Here is a 19,404-nt window from a genome sequence, read left to right as displayed (position 1 = left end):
TCGCCGATGGTATCTACCCAAGGTGGTCGACGTTCGTGAAGACGCTCCACAACCCGCACGACCCGAGACGGGTTCTTTTTGCGCAGCGTCAAGAGTCAGCGCGGAAAGATGTCGAAAGAGCCTTCGGGGTCCTTCAAGCTCGATTCAACATTGTGAAGGCCCCGGCTCGGCTGTGGTACGTGAATAATATCGCCGACATCATGTTCACGTGTATTATATTACACAACATGATTATAGCCGACGAAGGGCCGAGGGCGGCTAGCTTCTACGACGAGGACGAAGCCGGAAGCTCAACAGCGAGGTCTCCCCTACGCCGAGGCGAGCATACGACGGTTGGCCAGAGGATCGAGACAAGACACACAATGCGCGATACTCGAATCCACAATCAACTACAAGAAGACCTAATCAACCACATGTGGGCGAAATTCGGCAACGAGTAGTGTCATTTTTAATTTTTAGGATTTTAATTATGTAATTTTTAATTTTTAGGATTTTAATTATGTAATTTTTAATTTTTAGGATTTTAATTATGCAATGTTTAATTTTATTTGTTATTTGTAATATTTATTGTGGGTTTTAAATGAATTTTAATATTATGGAAATGTTTTTGTGTAATTGAATTTTATATTAATTGTGCTCGTCCTTGCGGAAGAGCACGGTTGTGGGTGTTGTGCTCTTGCCAGAGAGCAGGCATGAATAGTACCGCCCGGGCCCACAACCGTGCCGCTGGCAAGAGCACGGTTGTGGATGCTCTAAGATCCAAGTCTAAGTGTACTTTGACCACGTGCAACTCCTAAATAGAAAGAATAAAATAAAATAAAATAAAATGGAAAATATAATCAAAATATACTAAAGTTTACGTATTTAATAATTACCAGACCCAGATTTGGAATTTTCTCTCCTTTAAAAAAATAGATATTCTAATTAAATACACGAGCCCAGATTTTCTATTTTCTTTCTTTTTAATTTTTCCCCTTTCCCTCTTTCTCTCTCTACACCAAATTAAAACCCTAATTATTCGCCTACACCCCTCTCTTTTTTGGCGAACTTTTTTTGAAATCAAAATGGCGACGGCGCAACAAGGCGGAGCCACCACCACCGCAGCTCCTTCCTATGGCGGAGGAGGAGGAGCTGGGGGAAAGTTCCGAAAGAAGCCGTTCCGCAAACCGACGACGCCTTACGAGCGCCCTCCCATCGCCCTCCGCGGCAACGGCGGAAGCAGCAGCAGCTGGTTGACGAAGCTGGTGGTGGATCCCGCCTCCAAGCTCATTTCCTATGGCGCGCGCCGCTTCTTTGATTCTGTTTTCCGCAAACGACGCCTTCCTGCGCCGCCTCCTCCTCCTCCCCAGATATCAGGTTACTTCTTTTCGTTTGCTTTGATGTTTTGGTCTTAGCTGCGAATCTTCAAATTCGTGATTCGTTCAAATTATTCGATTTTGTGCCTGAATTATTCTTTTGGTGGTGTTGGTTTTATGCAAGTTTTTATTTTTCTACGAGTTTCTTTTGATTTTCAGTTTCTTTTCTTGGAAATTGTTAATTATGTGAGATCTTAGCTACGAGTTTAGCTGCCATTATGTGTGCCAAGATTCAGTAATTGCCTGATTTATTTGAATTATTGTATTCAATGAAAAGGTGAGTGCTTTTGGGCTGGGACAACTCCGTAAGTCTAGATGCGCCTCACCTAGTTTGAAGTCTTACTGATGTATTTGCTGATTTAAACAGAGTCAAACCATGTATTGAGTGGTGCACGTCCAGACGCAGTTCTAAGTGTAAGTCTTAAGATCTATGGGCTCCTCTGTTTTTACATCTTTGTTGTTTCATTTCCCGTTATGTATTCTTCATGTCCCATATAGGTCGAATCTGTTGATTGGAGTTTTGAATTGGTAGAGTGTCCGTATTCTTATTGGTGTAATTAGTAACCGATTGAAGATGAAAATAGGAAAAGTCACTTTCCAGGTTCTTCATTGAGTAGTAATGAACAATGTCTAATTCAATGTTCTTGATGGGTGGCACTAGTAGAGAAGTAGAACCGCCAATTGCTTATCCTTATTTTTTTTTAAAAATGATGGCCATCGTGTTTTTTTTTTCTTTTCACAGTTGTCAAATTAGGTAAGATTGATTTTTATCTTCTTTAATGGTTCGAGAATCAATATGGTTTACAGGAGCCTGTAGGTGGTGAACACCGCCAGCCAATAAGTTCTAACGGGACTGGGATCTCTGACCTTGAGCAATTGCTGAAACAAAACACTTTCTCCAGGTGAGGTTTTATCCAAATTTTTTTACCTTGTTGTCGTGATTTTTCTCTTTCCTGCCCTCTCCCATCTGTTGTTAACTAGCAAAACTGTTACAGGTCTGAAATTGACCATTTGACGGAACTGTTGCATTCAAGAGGTGGAGAAGTGTCTGTTGGGGGTGATGGAAAAAGAAATGAAGAGATGGTGTCAGATTTTGAAAGGCATCGAAAAATTGAAAATGGTATGAATGCAAAAGGAAATGAGGAGGATAGATCCCTCAGAGTTGATTCAAAGGTAACTGATATTGCGTTGCGTTTCTTTATCATGTGCTGTGGTTTGTCAGTCACTCTTTGTTACCATTTTCATAATTCATGCACAACACAGTCATTTGGCATAGCTGATAGATATAATTTCAGGTTCTTGGGGATGGTATTGCTTCTCCTTCTGAACTTGCGAAAGCTTACATGGGCAGCAAACCTTCAAACTTATCACAATCGGTGCTAGGTAACCATAGTCAAGTTACCCTTAGGGATGATACCAAGATGCTTAGTAACATGAGAACAAAACCTGTCAGCATGTCACTGACAACGAGGTCTCCAGTCAGCTTTGGTTCACCTGGTAATGGTCATTTTTCAAACCCGAGATCTCTAGGTAGATCTGCTATTTACAACATGGCTCGCACTCCGTACTTAAAGGTAACTTCTACCATTTTAACTTCGTTAGCTTTTTTATATACTTCATATTATTGGGCTTATTTTTTTGGATTTGGTCATTTTCAGAGTAATGGTATCAATCATAACGGCCATTCTGGATTCCTGGTGCCCTCAACATCTCTTATGGTTTCGGAAAATGGTGAAAAATCTGAGCCCAAGTCAATGGTATATTTGGATCTGAAAAAGTTTTCTTGTAATTTCGGTCAGCAGTTTTGATTGTTCTCATTTTGATGCAACATTTTTTTGTTTCAGACGTTAAAGCGTAGGAGTTTTGTCTTAGATGATGAAATTGGACCTGGTGGTTCAATTCGAAGAATCCGACAGAAATCTAATCAAATAGCACATGGAATTCATTCTGATAGAATCGGAAGTAAATCTGATGCTAGACTAGTATCTTCAAAGCAGAAGCTTCCGTTGATTGATGATCAAGAGCACGCCCAGAAAATTATCGAGGGAAATACTTATACTGATTTTAGCAACCCAAGCACTAGTTATGCCATAGTTCCTTCCAAGTCCAACGGTGCAGATGTAGCTCTTGGAAGATTAAAGCCCAAATCATCATATTCCAATTTGGTTGCTGTGCCTCTGAAGTCAAAATTTATGTTGACGCCAAGTATGCTTCATGGACAAGCTCTTAGGAGCATGGAGGATGCCACTTCTTCAGAGTTGCTGCTGAATGCCCAAGACAGTTACAAATTTGATAGCGGTGCTGGTTTATTGGAAACTCATGATTCTACACCTCAAGATCAAGGAAAAACTGATGAAAATGGGCCAGTAGAAACTTCTTCCCCTTCTGACACTTACAACACCGTAAATAACAGTGACTCTGCAGTATCCTTTGAAGCTTCTTTGGCTAGAGGTCAAAATTCAGATTATGTAGAAAATGGTTTGTCTCAACCTCAAAACAAGGCAGCTTTTAGAATGAGTGCTCTGGAGGTGAGGAGATTGAACTTTTATGTTGTTTTCAGGTCTCTATTTGGTATTCTTCCAGTTCTTGTTAGTATTCGTTTAAGAGGTGTATGATTAAATTTGCTTAATTTTGTTATGTCCTTCAAGGCTTGAAGTGCATATCTTTCTTGTTTAAGTTCCATGGCTGCTGGAATGCAGTTTTCTATCTTTTGCTCTTTTTTATTGAACTTTCAATTCTTATTGATGTCATTTCTAGGATGATGTGGATTTTGATGATGACGTACCCAGTATTGGAGGATCACTGGAGGCCAATCTCACAGATAGCAAGTTCTCACCTCCTGAAGAACCCAAATTGTTTGAAACAACTATCCAGCCAGAACTGAAATCGCATTCGGACCTTATATTGAGTAAAACAAACGAAGCTAGCAGTGCTGTTGCTAGTGCTGCTCCATCGGGAGAACAAAATAATGGCTTCACAAACCCTGCTTCAGAAAATATTTCTGCTGCTACCCAGTTCTCTACCCATCCATCAGTTGCTGCTCTAACTGAATCTAAGGAGATGAATAATCCACCATATCTTTTTAGTTTTAGTTCTAAAGTCGCAGATAAGTTCCCTTCCTTGGCGCCGGAATCAAGCACCAGTAAACCAGAAAGCTCTAGCAGGTTAGTTCTATTCTATACATGCAGCTTGAAAATGGTATTGTACTGTTTGAGGGATATGGTTATGTTCTTCCTCTTGTTGAAGATATTTTCCTGCTACACCTCAAATTTGATTCACATATCTGGAGAACTCAAAACTATCCTTTGCTCTTTATTAGTTTATGGAGTCAATTGTTGCAAAAAAAGCTTCTGTACCTCGTTTAATATATTTAAAGTTTTTACAAAAAAGAAATTAAGCTTATATATTTAGTGTTTATTACCAGAGTGGTTTCCCTTTTTGTCAAGTTCCTAATCTAAATTCTGTTTACTACATGTGCAGCTTGTTGAATGTTTTTGCTACAGCTAGCTCTCCGGTGACATTTTCGGAGCCAGGCAAAGGTGGATACCTGAAATCTCTTGCTGCTGAAGATGCAAACGGAAAATCTGATACTGTTTCCTCTCCTGCATCTGATGGGCCGCTTGTTGCAGGCACTCCTGCAGTGTCATTGACTGCCACATCCAACAACAATACAAATCCCATCTCCACTGCTGTTCCTGCTATTTTTACCTCTTCTGTGAGTGTTTTGGACTCTGTCCCATCTGGCACAGGCAGCATTCCCTCAGCCACCTTTGGGAAAATCACTTTTGGAGCATCTGAAACTCCTAAAGTTTCAGGGGAAACTGCAATCAAATTCGGTGTCTCTCCTGATCCATCTAGTAATGTATCAGCAGCGTCAACTACCATCGCTCCAAGTTCTGGAAGCTCATTTAGCTCTCTGACCAATTTTGGATTGTTTGGGGCACCAAGTTCTGGAAATATGGCTACGGGACTCAGTTCATCAACCAGTAATCCATCTGCAAATAATTCAGTGGGTTCCCTATTCGGTGGTGCCTGTAAATCTTTTGCACCTGCTATTGGAACGATTTCTCAGGGGACATCTACTCAGTTGAATTCATTTGCATCAAATACGAGTAGCAGTACTTCTTTTGCTCCTTCCTTGTCCAGTGCTCCAGTTTCCAGTCAGGTCGTGCCCTTTGGTTTTAATCCTTCAGCTTCCTCATCTGATACTGGTGTAGTTGCCCCTAGCAGCGGATCTGCATCTAGTTTATTTGGTGTGAATCCTACTGCTGTTTCAAATGGCAGCGCCGGTGGCTCTAGCAGTTTTACTACTTCAAGTTTATTCAGTTTTGGTGCTAGTTCTTCCTCTTCTACAATCAATGAAGTTGGATCGACTGGTGGTGCCACTGCTCCAGTTTTTGGTGCTGGTTTGAGCTCATCAGCCCCTGCTTCAGTAACCACCGGTTCCTTTAGCAACGCCCCTTCTTCGACCAGTGTAGTTGGATCAATTGGTGGTCCTGCTGCTCCAGTCTTCAGTTTTGGTGCGAGTTCTTCAGGTCCTGCGCCAGCAACCACCAACCCTTTCGGCAGTTCCTCTTCTTTTACTGGTGGTGCAACTGCTCCAGCGTCTAACACTGCTAGCAATGCGGTTGGATCAATTGGTGGTGCGGCTCCATCCCCTTTCAGTTTTGGGTTGAGCAATCCCTCATCTGCCCCAGCGTCTAACGCTGCTAGCCCATTCAGCAACGGTGCCTCTGGACTTTTTAGCTTTGGTGCAAGTTCTTCATCCTCATCCTCATCAATCACCACCTCTGTTAGCTCCAACAGCGCTCCTTCTAATCCCTTCGGTTCCAGTGTGCAAGCTCCTTCGTCTCCCCTCTTCGGTTCGTCTCCAGCTACTGGGTTTTCCTTTGGTGCACAGCCCACACCCTCCGCTCCAATCAATGCTGCATCTTCTCTCTTCGGTTCGTCAACAGCTCAACCATCGAGCTCCCCTTTCTCATTTTCCTCCGCCCCTGCTTCAGTCTTTTCTTCACCAGCACCATCTCTCAGCCAGCCGGTATTTGGCAACCCGGCCCCCAGTTTTGGAGCCTCCTCGCCAGGGAACAATTTTCAGATGAACGGAGAAGACAGTATGGCCGAAGATCCAGTGCAATCAACCGCACCGTCTCTTCATGCATTCGGCCAAGCCTCCCCTGCTCCTTCAGGCTTCATGTTCGGATCAGCAGCTCCATCTCAACCGAACAATCTCTTTGCGTTTGGCGGTCAGCAAAATCAAGCCCCTCCAAACCCTTCTATGTTTCAGGCATCAAATAGTCTGGATTTCAACGCCGGTGGCAGCTTCTCGTTGGGCAGCGGTGGAGTCGACAAGTCGGGTCGAAAGTTTGTGAAAGTCAATAGAAACAAAAACAGGAGGAAGTGAAGCTTGGGATATCCATCCATCAGCTCTTCGATATCGGTCGCCGCGGAAAGGTCTGCGGATTTACTATGTCTTCTTCATCTTCCTTATATGGAAATTTTGAGAGGAACAAACTTTGTAGAATGTATTGATATTGTTAGAAAGGAGAGGTGTGTGTAATTGAACTTGAAGTTGTGTTGAAGAATAAGTCATGTAATTCAATCTCACATTGTATAAGCATTGCCTACTGTTTTACAAATTCATTGTTTGTCATTATCTTTTTTGTACAGTGTTGTTGGGTTATCTTATGTTCCAAACTAGTTTTAAATGCTAAATGTCAAACACATTATTATAAAATAACGTAGAGTTCATTACAATTTTATTTATATTCATTATACGAAATTTAGAAATTTAAAAATTAGAGTGAATTACGCAAATGGTCTCTGAATTATGCGTTTCGTACGCAAATGGTCCATGAACTAAAGTGTAATCGTACTTTTTGACTATTCATCACAATTTTGCACAAAAAATGTTTTTTTAATAAACTTCCGGTGAATCAAGAGCGACGGATCAATGCACCTCCGGTGAAACATGTGCCCGCACTCCGGCATCAGCAGCACCTCCTCTCTCTCTTTATACTCCCCAAGGCACAAGGCACATATTATTGGACTGCTAAAATAATTATTGGACTGCTAAATAATTAGATTATGGCTAATAATCAATAAAATGTTTCCATTAAAAAATTGGAGAAGATATGTCAAAAAGAGTAAATTATACATTTAAATATCATTATTTATCAAAAACAGATTAAATAAATTACTACTTTTTTACTGAATATCTTGTACATGTTGTCGGATTTCAAGTGAAATATTACTAGTTTTCGATATTTGGGTTCCACTTTTTTTTTAATGTGATTTGATTTGAAAAAACCAAATATAACAATAAACCAAATCAGTTTTTATACACTCCATAATTATATTGAAATGTGGTTCCACGCACTTCTTTAATTATATTTTATTACAGTATCAATTTTACTTTCATTTGGTAATAGCAATTATATTTTTGTCCTAATGTTAACAAATATGCTTAGTATCTTTATTTTTTACATTTTAATTACCTTTCCAATTAAATTAATGTATTAAATTTTCTTGAAAAGACCTTAGAGTTTCTGTTAATACTTCTAGCTAATGTTGAACAAGAACCACAATCCCTAGAAGATCGTGGGATAGTTGATAATAATTCAGATATGATATCGAATTATGAAACCTATTTATAGTTTTAATGTGAATATTTTGTATCGTACTCGTAAGAGCCAACTATCGCGTTTAACATAAGATATATATATTTAATTTATAATGTATTTTTTATCAAAGAATATATATTTAAATATTATTATATATTTATTATCTGGCTCGACCCCACGATTTTTGATTCTTGGATCCGCCATTGCTCATAATACTATGTCAACACAAATTATTTAACAAGATTGATATACATCAGACTATATATTTTAAATGATGTCAAAATTTTCTCATAGCTCAAATATTGGCTCTAAATCAAAATGTTTCTTTTACTAATTCAACATCAATTCTCTTACACCAAAAAATTACTTACATACAATTGTTTCAACTAACAAACAATCAGAAAAAACCCAAAAAATTACAAACCTTTATTGATTGGCAGGCTGTTCTACCACCGCCGCCACCGCCGGCACGTCGTTTTCCGGCAAATAGGACACCTGGGATGAATCATGAGCCACGGATCAATGCTGCTCCGGTGAAACACGTGTCCGCACTCCGGCATCAGCCTCACCTCCTCGCTCTCTTTATATTCCCCGAGGCACACGGCGCAGCCGCTGGGCCCGAGCCGGGCGTAGGTGTAGAGCGGGATTGCGGAGATGGCGGCGGCGTCGAGGCCGTTGCGGTGGATGACAACGTGGACGGAATCGGCCCCGCCGCCGGGAAAGTAGCGGCTGCGGACGGAGGAGGAGAAGGGGGAGGAGTTGGGGCGTGATTTCTTGCACTTGTAGGAGAAGTAGGTGATGACGGCGATGGAGAGCCCCACGCCGTACCCGAAGCCGCCGAGGGCGGTGCCGACGATCGGGCTGTCGGAATCGTCGCGGTAATCGGTGAAAGTGGTGGTGGTGGTGGTAGTAGTGTTATTCATTTTTTTTAAAACTCGGGGATTATGGAGTTCTTGTTCTCTCTCATATGTGTGTGTGTTTTAATTTGAAGAAGAATTATGAGAAAATAAAAAAGCCCTCCTCAATTAGGTCCATTCTCCACTAGTCAACTTTATGATATACATATAGGTTTGGTTTTGGTTTCATACTAGTTAATTAGTTATTACCTTTTGGAGTCATCTCGACCTTATGGAAATAATGAGGGTTTTCCAAACCAACATTTACTTGGAAACTCAAATCGGAGGAGACGACGATAAAGCGTAACTTAGTTGTACCACGTTTTATGTGTGATCATATGTTTGAATTATCTCGAATTAAATAGAATTCTCTTTAAAATTGCACTGTAAAAAAATGTAAAGGAAAAAAATAAATGTGAAATTGATCCTCATCTTTAGATATTAAGTCGTCTTTGACTTTACTACTAATTGCGTTATTAATTTGGTATGTCTACGTTATATTGAAATTTTAGATATTAATAAGGAGTTGGGGTCAACTATCTTGGTATTCTTATACCATTGGTTGATTTTGTGTTTGATAAGTCTAGTGGCGGTTAATTAAAAAAAGTTGCTAACAATTTTATGAAAAAATCGACATCTTATTAATGACCTCATCTTATGATGATAGTTCCTACTTCCCTTTTAGTTTTCACATATATACATAAAATATTTAATATTATTCAAAAAATATATTCCCTCAATTTAGTCTATTAGTATTATTTTTAGGGACATCTTAACTTATATGACTCATTTATTCTTTTCTTAAAATTAATTATGATTCTTTTTTCTCCTTTATTATCTCTTCATGAAGAGCGAAATATATTTTTTAACAGCTGATATTTATATGTAATATTCTATTTTGCGCTTATTTATAACTTCATAGTAGTATATTAGTATATTTTTTTGTATTAAATGATGTCTAAACTTTCTTATTATTCAAATATTGGCTCTATGAACAAAATACCTTTTTTTTTACAAATTCAACTACTTTTACCAAAAAAAACTTACATACCACTGTTTCAATTCATCAAACAATTAGAAAAAAACAAAAAAAAACACTAATACTCTTCATGTCCTCTAATTTTTCTTATATCTAGAATCAGTCTAATTATAAGGGACAATCAAAAATAGTAAAACTCGCTCTCCTTATATTCCACGAGGCACACGGCGCAGCCGTGGGGCCCAAGCCGGGCGTAGGTGTAGACCGGGATGGCGGAGATGGCCGTGGCGTCGAGGACGTTGACGACGTGGAGAGATGCGGCAGCGGCATGATCGGAGAAGGAGGAGCGGCGGCGGACGGCGGAGGAGGGGGAATTGGGCTTAGATGATCTCTTGCACTTGGTGATGTCAAGTCGGTGATGACGGCGAAGATGACAAGGACGCCGATGAAGAGCGCCATGAAATACCCGAAACCGCCGAGGCCACAGTCATTACTCATTTGTAGGGTTTTTTTTTTAACTTGGAGATTGTGGAGTTCTTTTTTCTCTCCACTTTATGATCATATATAATATATAGACTTGGTTTTGGTTTTTTGTTAGTTAGTCTAGTCCTATTACCTTTAGGAGTCAATTTGAAATTAGGTAAATAATTAGTTCTATTCCAAATCAAGATTTACTTGGTAACTAACCCATCCTTACCTAATCACCACGAAACTTAATTGTAAAACGCTTTGAATCATCACGAAATTAATAGAAAATTCCATTCTAAAAATAATGCAACCAAGAAATAGATTCTCCTATAGTGCTATGTCCATCAAATAAAGAACTACTTTGTTATTTTAGGGTGTCCATAATTTATGAAATAATTTACTTTATTTCCGTTTTAGTATGTAGAATCTAGATTCCACTACTTTCTATACTTACAATATATTTTAAAATAATATTAAAAATAAGTCTCACATTCTACTCACTTTCTCTATTTACTTATTTTCTCAAAATCAAATTATTTCTTAAAATCCATGCTGAGTCAAAAAAGAGTCTTTAAATAATGGACTGATGTGGTACTATTTAATTCCTATAAATCCATCAAATCATCGACATTTTGTTTTAGTTAAAAAGTTCCATCATCAAATCATATTACAAGAGAATTTGTCTTCTTAAATTCTGACATTTTTAAATTATAGACCCCACATTTTTCTATATTGTCTCGACTCTATATAAATAAAATATGCTCATATTTGTGAACTAGTTCTCTGTTCTTATACATTACCAAATATACATCAAATTATAGCTAGATTTTATGTTTTGGCAATTATCAAGTGTATCCATAAGCAGACCTAGTGACTATTCCACACACTAAGTTGTAGGTATAGATGGGGCAACTAGTTCAATTATAGATTTTATTTGTATTAAATGGTATCCAAACTTTCTCATTGCTCAGATATCGGCTCTAATGCGTATGCACAAAATATTTCTACTACTAATTCAACATATTATTTAAAAGAAAATACTTACATACGACTGTTTTCATTCATCAAACAACTATAAAAAACAAAACTAAAAAAATATACACCATTATTGATTAGCGACTGTTGCAGGCTGTTCTACCGCCGCCAACCGGGGGCGGCCGCGGCGTATTCCGGCATATAGGGCACGTGGGATGAATCATGAGCCACAGATCAATGCAGCTCCGGTGAAACACGTGCTCTCTTTTCATATAATATATTCAATAGGAATTAATCTCATATTAATTCCTATCACGGTGTCCACGATCGGGCTGTCGAAGTCATCCCCGTAGTTGGTGGCGATGGCGGCGGTGTTGCTCATTTGTTTGAGAATAGGGTTGTTTTTCACTTGGAGATTATGGAGTTTTTATTTGCGTTTTGGTGAGAGAAAGGATTGAAAGAAAAGGCCCTCCTTAAGAAATCTCCACTAGTCAACTTTATGATATAGGTATATTAGAGACTTGGTTTTGGTTTCATATAGTAGTTAATTACTCCTACTTGCCTTTTGGAGTCAACTCGATCTTAGGGAGATAAAATGAGGGGTTTTTTTCAAAATCATGATTTAGTTGGAAACTCACCCATCCTTAACTAAAAACGTGAGAGGATGACGATGAAGTGTAACTTAATTGTAAGATATTTCTCATACATTTAAAAGATTAGGTGTTCGAGTCATCAAAGTATAAACATAAAATCATTATTGACCTCTTTAAAAGTACACTAGAAAAGAAAAATTCAAAAGGTGGTAAGCTTGATCCTCATGGAGGTGTCATTGACTTTTAACCATCCACAAATTAATTGTCAGTGAAAACTCTCTTATGAAAGGCCCATCTTATTGATAATGAAGAATGGTGTTTTTACTAAATGAAATTTAATATAATATGTCAAATATTTAAAAAGGAATAGAGATTGCGTTGTTTGGGCATGTCGACAATATATGATACACATTGAAATTGTAGATATTTCTAAGAGATCGACTATCTTGGTATTCTTATCCCATTGGCTGATCTTGTAGTTTTATAGATCTAGTGGAGGTTTATTGCCACAAGTTGACAATTACGACAGTCAACTAGCCACTACAAGTTTTGTCAGAATGTTACAATTCTAGGAAAAAATAGGCATCATATTAATGAACCTTTTTTTTATTTAATTAATTATTTTTAGTGCAACTGTTTGCAGTTTTAATCACCCAAACAACAAGGTTAGTAAAATATTAACCCAATTACTATGTCAAACAACATTCGTCCTCTTGCAAGTTTCATTTGCTTTGGTCAGGAATTTTAATAAATTTATTGTATTCAATAAATTTTAATACATTTATTGAATACAATAAGCATAATCTCATTTGCTTTCAACACACATTTTAATAATTTGTTGAGCGTTTATTCTATGTGCCAACAAAGCTAATAAATTCCTTACAAGTAGGAGGAAAAACTGAGAATCTAGTAGAGAATGACAACTACTAAAAATTGCATTATTTCTTCTCAGAAACCAAGACTTAAATTAAATTCATTACGAAATGAATGCTAGACATGTGAGGTAATATGTGGATTAGTGGCAAAACAGCAGAGACTTTTGATTATCTCACTAGAAAAAGCCAATAATATCATGATGTTATCAATGAGTCAAAGCTCACAAATAGAGTTAAGACTATATAAGAGAATTCACTAAGCAATGAAATGAAATAGACTTAAAATTGCAATACCACTTTGTCGTAAACAGATAATTCCTAATACACATCAATAAACCGAAAAATATAGTATGGTCTTTTCTAACTTGCGGAAAAAAACAAGCCATCCCCGAAAGGGAAAGTGATGGCAACACCGAGCCATCACTGCTGGGCGCACTGCACTCTCTGAGCGCCTCCCGGCATGTCATCGTCTTCATCATATGCCTCTTGGGCCTGCTGGTGCTGCTTTCTGCGCATCTCCTCTTCCATATTTATGTCATGCAGGGTAGTCTCCTCGCATTCGTCTATTTCCATATCCGTCAGCTTAGTTGTAGGCCTTGGGGGAAGTACAGCCTCCAGGGATTTGCTTTGCTCCGGGCTCAACATATCAGGGAATTCCACGGTGAACTGAATATACAGTTTTCCTTTCATGAATGACCTCTGGTACATTGGCATCCCTTCATCGTTGATCGCTTTGGATTGGTCTGAGTCACAGAAACATGAAGGTTAAATTAAGGTACGACTGAGGTCGGACTAAGTCCAAATTGCAAATTCTATACGATATCCTAGCTTACCAGGTTTGATAACTTCCCCAGGTTCGGATTTTATGAGGAGCTGGCGGCCATCCAAGTGAGTCAATATAAACTGGAAGCCACATAGTGCTTCGGTTAGTGTCAATGTATGTCCAACAAAAAGATCATCACCCTTCCTCTTGAACTTAGGATGCTCCTTTTGTTGAAGTACGAAGACTATATCTCCAGTGACAGTATCAGGCTGCAAAAATACAAGCCATCAGTTAGAAACAACACAAATTTAAGATATTACTTCAGCAAATACCAACTAAAAAGGACTCTTAGTTACCGCTTCATCGGCTTCGCCTGGAAACGTGATTTTCTGTCCGTGCTGCATACCCTTCTCAACCACAACTTCCAAAACCTTCTTTTCTTGCATAACCTTCTCACCCTTGCAGTGAGGGCAGCGATCCTTGTCGCTAATGGTTTCACCAGTACCCTTGCACTCATTGCAAGGATGCTGCATCTGTTGAATCATAGAAGGGCCAAGGTGTCTGATAGACACTTTCATCCCAGATCCTTGACAACCAGAACATTTCAATGAAGCTCCAGATTTGGACCCCTTCCTGCAGCCCCAGCAAACACATAATAGTTCAGTAACGGCAACTTGACAATTACAATAAAGACTCAGGACATCATATGACACAATAAAACACACCCCTTGCATTTGGGGCAGAGCACATTGCGGGACAAAGACAGCTTCTTTGATGTTCCATTATACAAGTCATCCAGAGAAACTTTGAGAGGATGAATAACATCCTCTCCCCTTCTTTGCCTCCTACCTCTGCTACTTCCACCGCCTGTCAATGACAAAAAAAATTAATAAAAAATATACTCCTTTTTGCATAATCAAGCCAATTCAAGCCATGGCAAAACAAATGCATAATTGCATACCTCCAAATGGATTGCCACCGCCAAAAAAGGACTCAAATATGTCAAAGGGGTTGTGGCCTCCACCACCACCGCCTCCCATTCCTTCCTTGAGAGCATCCTCACCATACTGATCATAGATCTCACGCTTCTCCGGATCACTCAGTACTTCATATGCTTGGGCAATCTCTTTAAACTATAACAACAGAAAGATAACTTCTTATATTGCATCCAAACAAATTCAATATTTCAATGCCGGTCAAAGCTAGAAAAAGCATTAGGAGGAGCAGCTCAACACAAAATCAGCAATTTTAGATACCATAATTGGCCTTAAGAAACAATTGAAATTTACTACTACTAGAGCATTGTGTATTCCAATTTGATTGACATAACATCATGTACAAAATGGTACTAGAAATAATTTTAATCGGTCCTCAATTTATCAAGATCTTTCAATATGGCGAGCTTTAATTGGAGAAAGGGAAATCGGGAGGGAAAAAAAGCAACCTATAAATAGTGCACAAAGAAGAAAGAACCAATGTTCCCTTAAAAAGAATCAGTGAATTTAGGGCTGGGAATCGGTTCGGTTCGGTTCTAACCGAACCGAAAAGTCGGTTAACCGACTCCCCAATTTTCCGAAAACGAAGAACCGGAACCGGAACCGAGAAGGAATCGGTTCGGTTAGGAACCGATTTTACACAGTTCGGTTTGGTTAGGAACCGATAGGAACCGCCGCAGGCTGCTGGGGAGGGAAGGAGTCGCCGGCCAGTGGGGAGGAGTCGCCGGCCACTGGGAAGAAGGAGCCGCCGCTGGTGCTGGGAGGGAGTCACCGCCGCTGCTGGGAAGGAGTGCTGGTGCTGGAGAAGCCGCTGCTGGGAAGGAGTCACCGGCCGGTGGTCGCCGGCCGCTGGGAAGAAGGAGAGTGAGAGTGTGGCGCGGCGGGTGTGGGAGGGGCGGTGTGGACTGTGGCGTGTGGAAGGGAAGCTCAGAGAGTGGGACTGTGGGAGAAAGGGTTTGTGTAATTGTTTTATCAAGTTTGGGCTTCATGTAACTTGGGCTCAAAATTAAAATTAGTCTTTGGGCAGTTTTAAATAATTAAATTAAATCAGCTAAGCCCAATCGGTTCTTTACGGTTATAACCGATTGGTTCTCGGTTTTTTCGGTTATCGGTTCAGTTTCGGTTCCCGTGTGAAGGTCACAATTGGTTCTCGGTTATCGGTTAACCGGGAACCGATTTTTTCGGTTCGGTTAACCGTTATCGGTTAACCGACTAACCGATGACCGAATTCCCAGCCCTAAGTGAATTAATTTTTTTGAATGATTATGTCTACCAACATCATTCCAAATATTCACTCAAATAATTTAAACAGCTCAATTGAGCTGATTAGGGTGCAAAGTATCACTATTCCTATAAAAAGAGGCAGCAAATTAAACTTCTTAAATGATTATCTCAACCAAAATTATTTCAAATAACAACTCAAATAACGCAAATAGCTCAATTGAGCTAATTATGCAATCCAACAAGACTCATCCAGGCATACATAAAATAAAACTAATATCTTCACACATTCAACATTGCAAATAAATATTCACCGATCTAGAACTCCACCAATCAAAAATTAAACACATACAAAACCAAATTAACTCCACAAGAAAGTACCTTCTCCGGATCTCCACCTTTATCGGGATGATTCTTGATCGCGGATTTGCGATACGCCTTCTTCAGATCGTCCTGTGAAGCATTCTTCGGCACTCCCAATGCCTCATAGTATTTGGTATTATCGCTTTTCTTCGGCGCTCTCCCGAACATCTCTGCTGCTCTGTAAATCCTTCAAAATCAATTGAAATCGAATCGAACAAACAAGCACAGTAAATCGGCTTGTAAATTGATAAATCGGTATCGATCTATAGATGCACGTGTGAATTAGCACATATATATAAGAGCTTACAGCTGAGTATCGGAGCGGCGGTGGTGCGTCGAAGGTGGAGCAAAGGAGAAAGAGAGAGAGATTAGGTCAGTGTAGATCTGCGGTTTTAACTGAGGAGGGGATGAGGTTTTGGACGGTTGAGATTAATAAGATTATAGAACATTCTAGATTTTTTTCTCATGACACGCGTCTAATTTCTTTCCTATTTTCGTTTAAACTTTAAATTTATCTGATTCAATTCTGTTATTTGACTTTTTAATATTATAAAATATTTTTCCAAATTTAATTGCGATTAATGCTTGATGTAATACTTTATTTAAAAATATCTAAAAGATATTGGAATTATCCTGATTTCTATAGAAAAACAAAAAAATTGTTTTATTTCACTGCAAAATAAAGTACTAATATTTAATGCTTTAACTAACACATCTCAAATTGTAAAATTTTAGGCAAATTGCCTGAAAAATATTGAAATTTGAACAAATTCTGATATTTCTCGTAACTTTAAAAAAATTTACAAAAATTATGAAATATTGGTTTGTTCTCAATCATCTCACTACAATATTTTTTTCTTGAAATTCTATAAGAGATGGAAGTCAATTAATCATGTGTCCAAATCCTCCTGCATGCTCTGGAGCAATGTTTGAAGCAAACTCTTCTCCACGGGGTCCACCGCCGCCAGCCATTCAGCCATCGTCTTGACCATCTGATTGCGCGTTTGTTGACGCTCGAAGAATTTGAGATCCGCTGTGGATTGGCCAAGGGGCGATGCCGACTGGACCTCCTGTGAACCCCCGGCCTCCCGTTAAGCCCGCTTGTGCCCAACCGGGCGAGTTCGGCGAGCGAACGAACGAGGGGTCGGGACCTCCTGGGCCGTCTCGGGGAGGTCGTGGGAACCACCGCTGCTGCCGCTGTAATCACCTGTATAGTTCAGTCGTTGCTTCTTCGGCCAGCCAGCGTCGACACCTACTCGGAACTTCTCGGAGTCGTTCAACACAAGATAGCAGTTCCAGTAGGCGAAGTCCTTATACAACCCGGGCTGGGGGAAGGCTTTCTCCGCTATCCTCCTGCAGTCTTCCTCCGTTTGGCCACTGCTCTGCATGTGGAGGGCGTTGGCGTACAAGCCAGTAACTATAGTACTAATAAAGAATGAAATTTTATACGCCACTGCTATTAGAATCAACAACCAAGATTGGTTACTACTATGGCAATATGAAGTTATGAAAATGTTTAAACGTTAAAAAGAAAGAATATAAGTAGAATAATGGTTAAAATTATTCCTAAACATAAAGCCAAAATACGAAGTTTTTCCAAAACATTTACTTTTTAAAAATCGGCACCATAACAAACAAATCATTGTTGTTAATATCTGACGGTAAACGGTGAATTAGCGATTTTTTTACTGGATTATGCTTAATATGAGATTATTAGTCACCTAAATATTTTCTAATTAATTTGCTAAATAAATTGTCTTCTAATTTTCAATTTTAATAAAATACTACTCTCTCCGTTCCATCGTAGTATAGTCATCTCTCCGTTACCACATATTACGCCCGACTCCATACAATGATGAAATAAGACAAAAGTAAAGTGGCTAGCCGTAAGGCTATCCACAATGGCGCCTAGCGCACCGCCTAGCCGAGCGCCGGCGCTAGGCGGTCGCTAGGCGAACCATTGCAGCTTCCGAAAACAGCCGAGCGGTTTTTCGAAATTAAAAATCGCCTAGCGCTAGGCGGTCGACGAGCGCTGGGCGATCCGCTCGGCACCATTGCAGCGTCGGGATCGCCCAGCGGTTTTTTTGTTTTTTTTTTTAAATTTTCGAGACACTATATATACGCGATTTGCACTTCATTTTCATTCGCACCACTTGTATTAACGAGTACTCTCTCTATCTTAATTTCTATACAAGATCAACACCGAGAAATAGATCTAAACAACGAGCCTAGTTCAGGGACGAGTGGTTCTCAAACTCCCCCAATCCCCGTTGGAGGCGGATGGAATCAGATGCCCGGGTACTACAACATGTACCCGTGGCAGCAGATGCTACCCGGGATGCCGACCGGAGGGAGTCCGCCGGGGGGGTTCCCGGCGATGCCGGGTTGGGGACCCAATATGCAGATGATGTCGGGGTGGGCACCCAATATGCAGATGATGCCCGGGGGAGGTTCGGCGACGCAGGGGACGCCGGGGGGAGTACTTGCGACGCAGGGGACGCCGGGGGGAGTACCGGCGACGCAGGTGACGCGGGGAAACGTCTATCGCCCCAGTTTTGATTTCAGCACTGCTTCGTCGCACACATCGACCCCAACGGATGCGCAGTTCACGCCGAGCGGTTTTGATGAATTTTCGTTGGCGGATTTGGGGTTTGATAGTCTCGGAGTTCCGGAAACTCCCGTTCAAACGGGGGGAGCAGTGCAGGGTAGTGGCGCCCCAAAGAAGAAGGGCAAGGGAAAGAAGGTCGGGGAGTCGTCGCAGCCGGGTGGGGATGACCCCACGGCACGGAGAAGGTGGACGGACGAGGAGAACGTTGCCCTGTCAAGGGCGTGAATGAGTGTTTGCGACGATCCTCTTGTTTCTAATAACCAGAGGATCGTCAACATGTGGGGCAAGGTAGCAGCAGCCTACCAGCGATTTTGCCCGGAGGGGAGGCCACACAACGGGGAGGATTGCCGGAAGGCGTGGAACCGAATCAGGGTTGCCGTCTCCCGATTTTCGGGTTTGTACGCCAACGCCCTCCGCATGCAGAGTAGTGGCCAAACTGAGGACGACTGCAGGAGGATAGCGGAGAAAGCCTTCCCCCAGCCCGGGTTGTATAAGGACTTCACCTACTGGAACTGCTATCTTGTGCTGAACGACTCTGAGAAATTCCGAGTAGGTGTCGATGCTGGCTGGCCGAAACGGCAACGACTGAACTATACCGGGGATTTCAGCGGCAGCAGCGGTGGTTCCCACGACCTCCCCGAGACGGACCAGGTGCTCCCCAACCCTCGTTCGTTCGACCGCCGACCTCGCCCC

At 40.6% G+C, this 19,404-nt stretch overlaps 3 protein-coding genes across 4 annotated transcripts; 1 reads left to right on the top strand and 2 right to left on the bottom strand.

The window, feature by feature from the left end:
* The first annotated feature begins 964 nt into the window (after positions 1-964).
* LOC121765127 (nuclear pore complex protein NUP1-like) lies at positions 965-7,008 on the top strand. The gene is made up of 9 exons (XM_042161162.1): positions 965-1,356; positions 1,723-1,769; positions 2,163-2,257; positions 2,351-2,528; positions 2,651-2,929; positions 3,014-3,112; positions 3,200-3,883; positions 4,113-4,519; positions 4,836-7,008. Exons 1-9 carry the CDS (start codon positions 1,065-1,067, stop codon positions 6,754-6,756), a joined length of 4,002 nt encoding a protein of 1,333 aa, XP_042017096.1. The 5' UTR covers positions 965-1,064; the 3' UTR covers positions 6,757-7,008.
* A 1,413-nt stretch (positions 7,009-8,421) lies between these two features.
* On the bottom strand, positions 8,422-10,348 carry LOC121764503 (RING-H2 finger protein ATL70-like). The gene is made up of 2 exons (XM_042160515.1): positions 10,116-10,348; positions 8,422-8,836 (listed from the first exon to the last, which is right to left on the bottom strand). The coding sequence occupies exons 1-2, from the start codon at positions 10,346-10,348 to the stop codon at positions 8,422-8,424; spliced, it is 648 nt and encodes a 215-aa protein (XP_042016449.1).
* A 2,670-nt stretch (positions 10,349-13,018) lies between these two features.
* On the bottom strand, positions 13,019-16,523 carry LOC121766133 (dnaJ protein homolog). Of its 2 annotated transcripts, none has more exons than XM_042162479.1 (7): positions 16,411-16,523; positions 16,122-16,290; positions 14,486-14,657; positions 14,250-14,391; positions 13,881-14,157; positions 13,595-13,793; positions 13,019-13,504 (listed from the first exon to the last, which is right to left on the bottom strand). In XM_042162479.1, the coding sequence occupies exons 2-7, from the start codon at positions 16,269-16,271 to the stop codon at positions 13,182-13,184; spliced, it is 1,263 nt and encodes a 420-aa protein (XP_042018413.1). In that variant the 5' UTR covers positions 16,272-16,290; positions 16,411-16,523; the 3' UTR covers positions 13,019-13,181. The 2 variants fall into 2 exon arrangements, with proteins under 2 accessions (XP_042018413.1, XP_042018412.1); XM_042162478.1 differs by having other exon boundaries at positions 16,122-16,281; positions 16,411-16,510.
* Positions 16,524-19,404: the final 2,881 nt, after the last annotated feature.

The sequence above is a fragment of the Salvia splendens genome, chromosome 14, assembly GCF_004379255.2.
Source record: "Salvia splendens isolate huo1 chromosome 14, SspV2, whole genome shotgun sequence".
NCBI lineage: Eukaryota > Viridiplantae > Streptophyta > Magnoliopsida > Lamiales > Lamiaceae > Salvia > Salvia splendens.
The sequence above is the reverse complement of the archived record's forward strand: the minus strand, read 5'-3'. Positions and strand labels throughout refer to the sequence as shown.

Bases quoted from the DNA above. Each gene is read 5' to 3' on its own strand.
- LOC121765127 (XM_042161162.1), top strand. From the start codon at position 1,065: ATGGCGACGGCGCAACAAGGCGGAGCCACCACCACCGCAGCTCCTTCC. The intron at 1,357-1,722 runs GTTACTTCTTTT...TGATTTAAACAG, and splicing joins TCCTCCTCCCCAGATATCAG to AGTCAAACCATGTATTGAGT. The intron at 2,529-2,650 runs GTAACTGATATT...ATATAATTTCAG, and splicing joins CCCTCAGAGTTGATTCAAAG to GTTCTTGGGGATGGTATTGC.
- LOC121764503 (XM_042160515.1), bottom strand. From the start codon at position 10,348: ATGAGTAATGACTGTGGCCTCGGCGGTTTCGGGTATTTCATGGCGCTC. The intron at 8,837-10,115 runs GTCTACACCTAC...CGATTCCGACAG, and splicing joins CGGCCATCTCCGCCATCCCG to CCCGATCGTCGGCACCGCCC.
- LOC121766133 (XM_042162479.1), bottom strand. From the start codon at position 16,271: ATGTTCGGGAGAGCGCCGAAGAAAAGCGATAATACCAAATACTATGAG. The intron at 14,392-14,485 runs GTATGCAATTAT...TGTCATTGACAG, and splicing joins CGGTGGCAATCCATTTGGAG to GCGGTGGAAGTAGCAGAGGT. The intron at 13,794-13,880 runs GTAACTAAGAGT...GTATTTTTGCAG, and splicing joins CAGGCGAAGCCGATGAAGCG to CCTGATACTGTCACTGGAGA.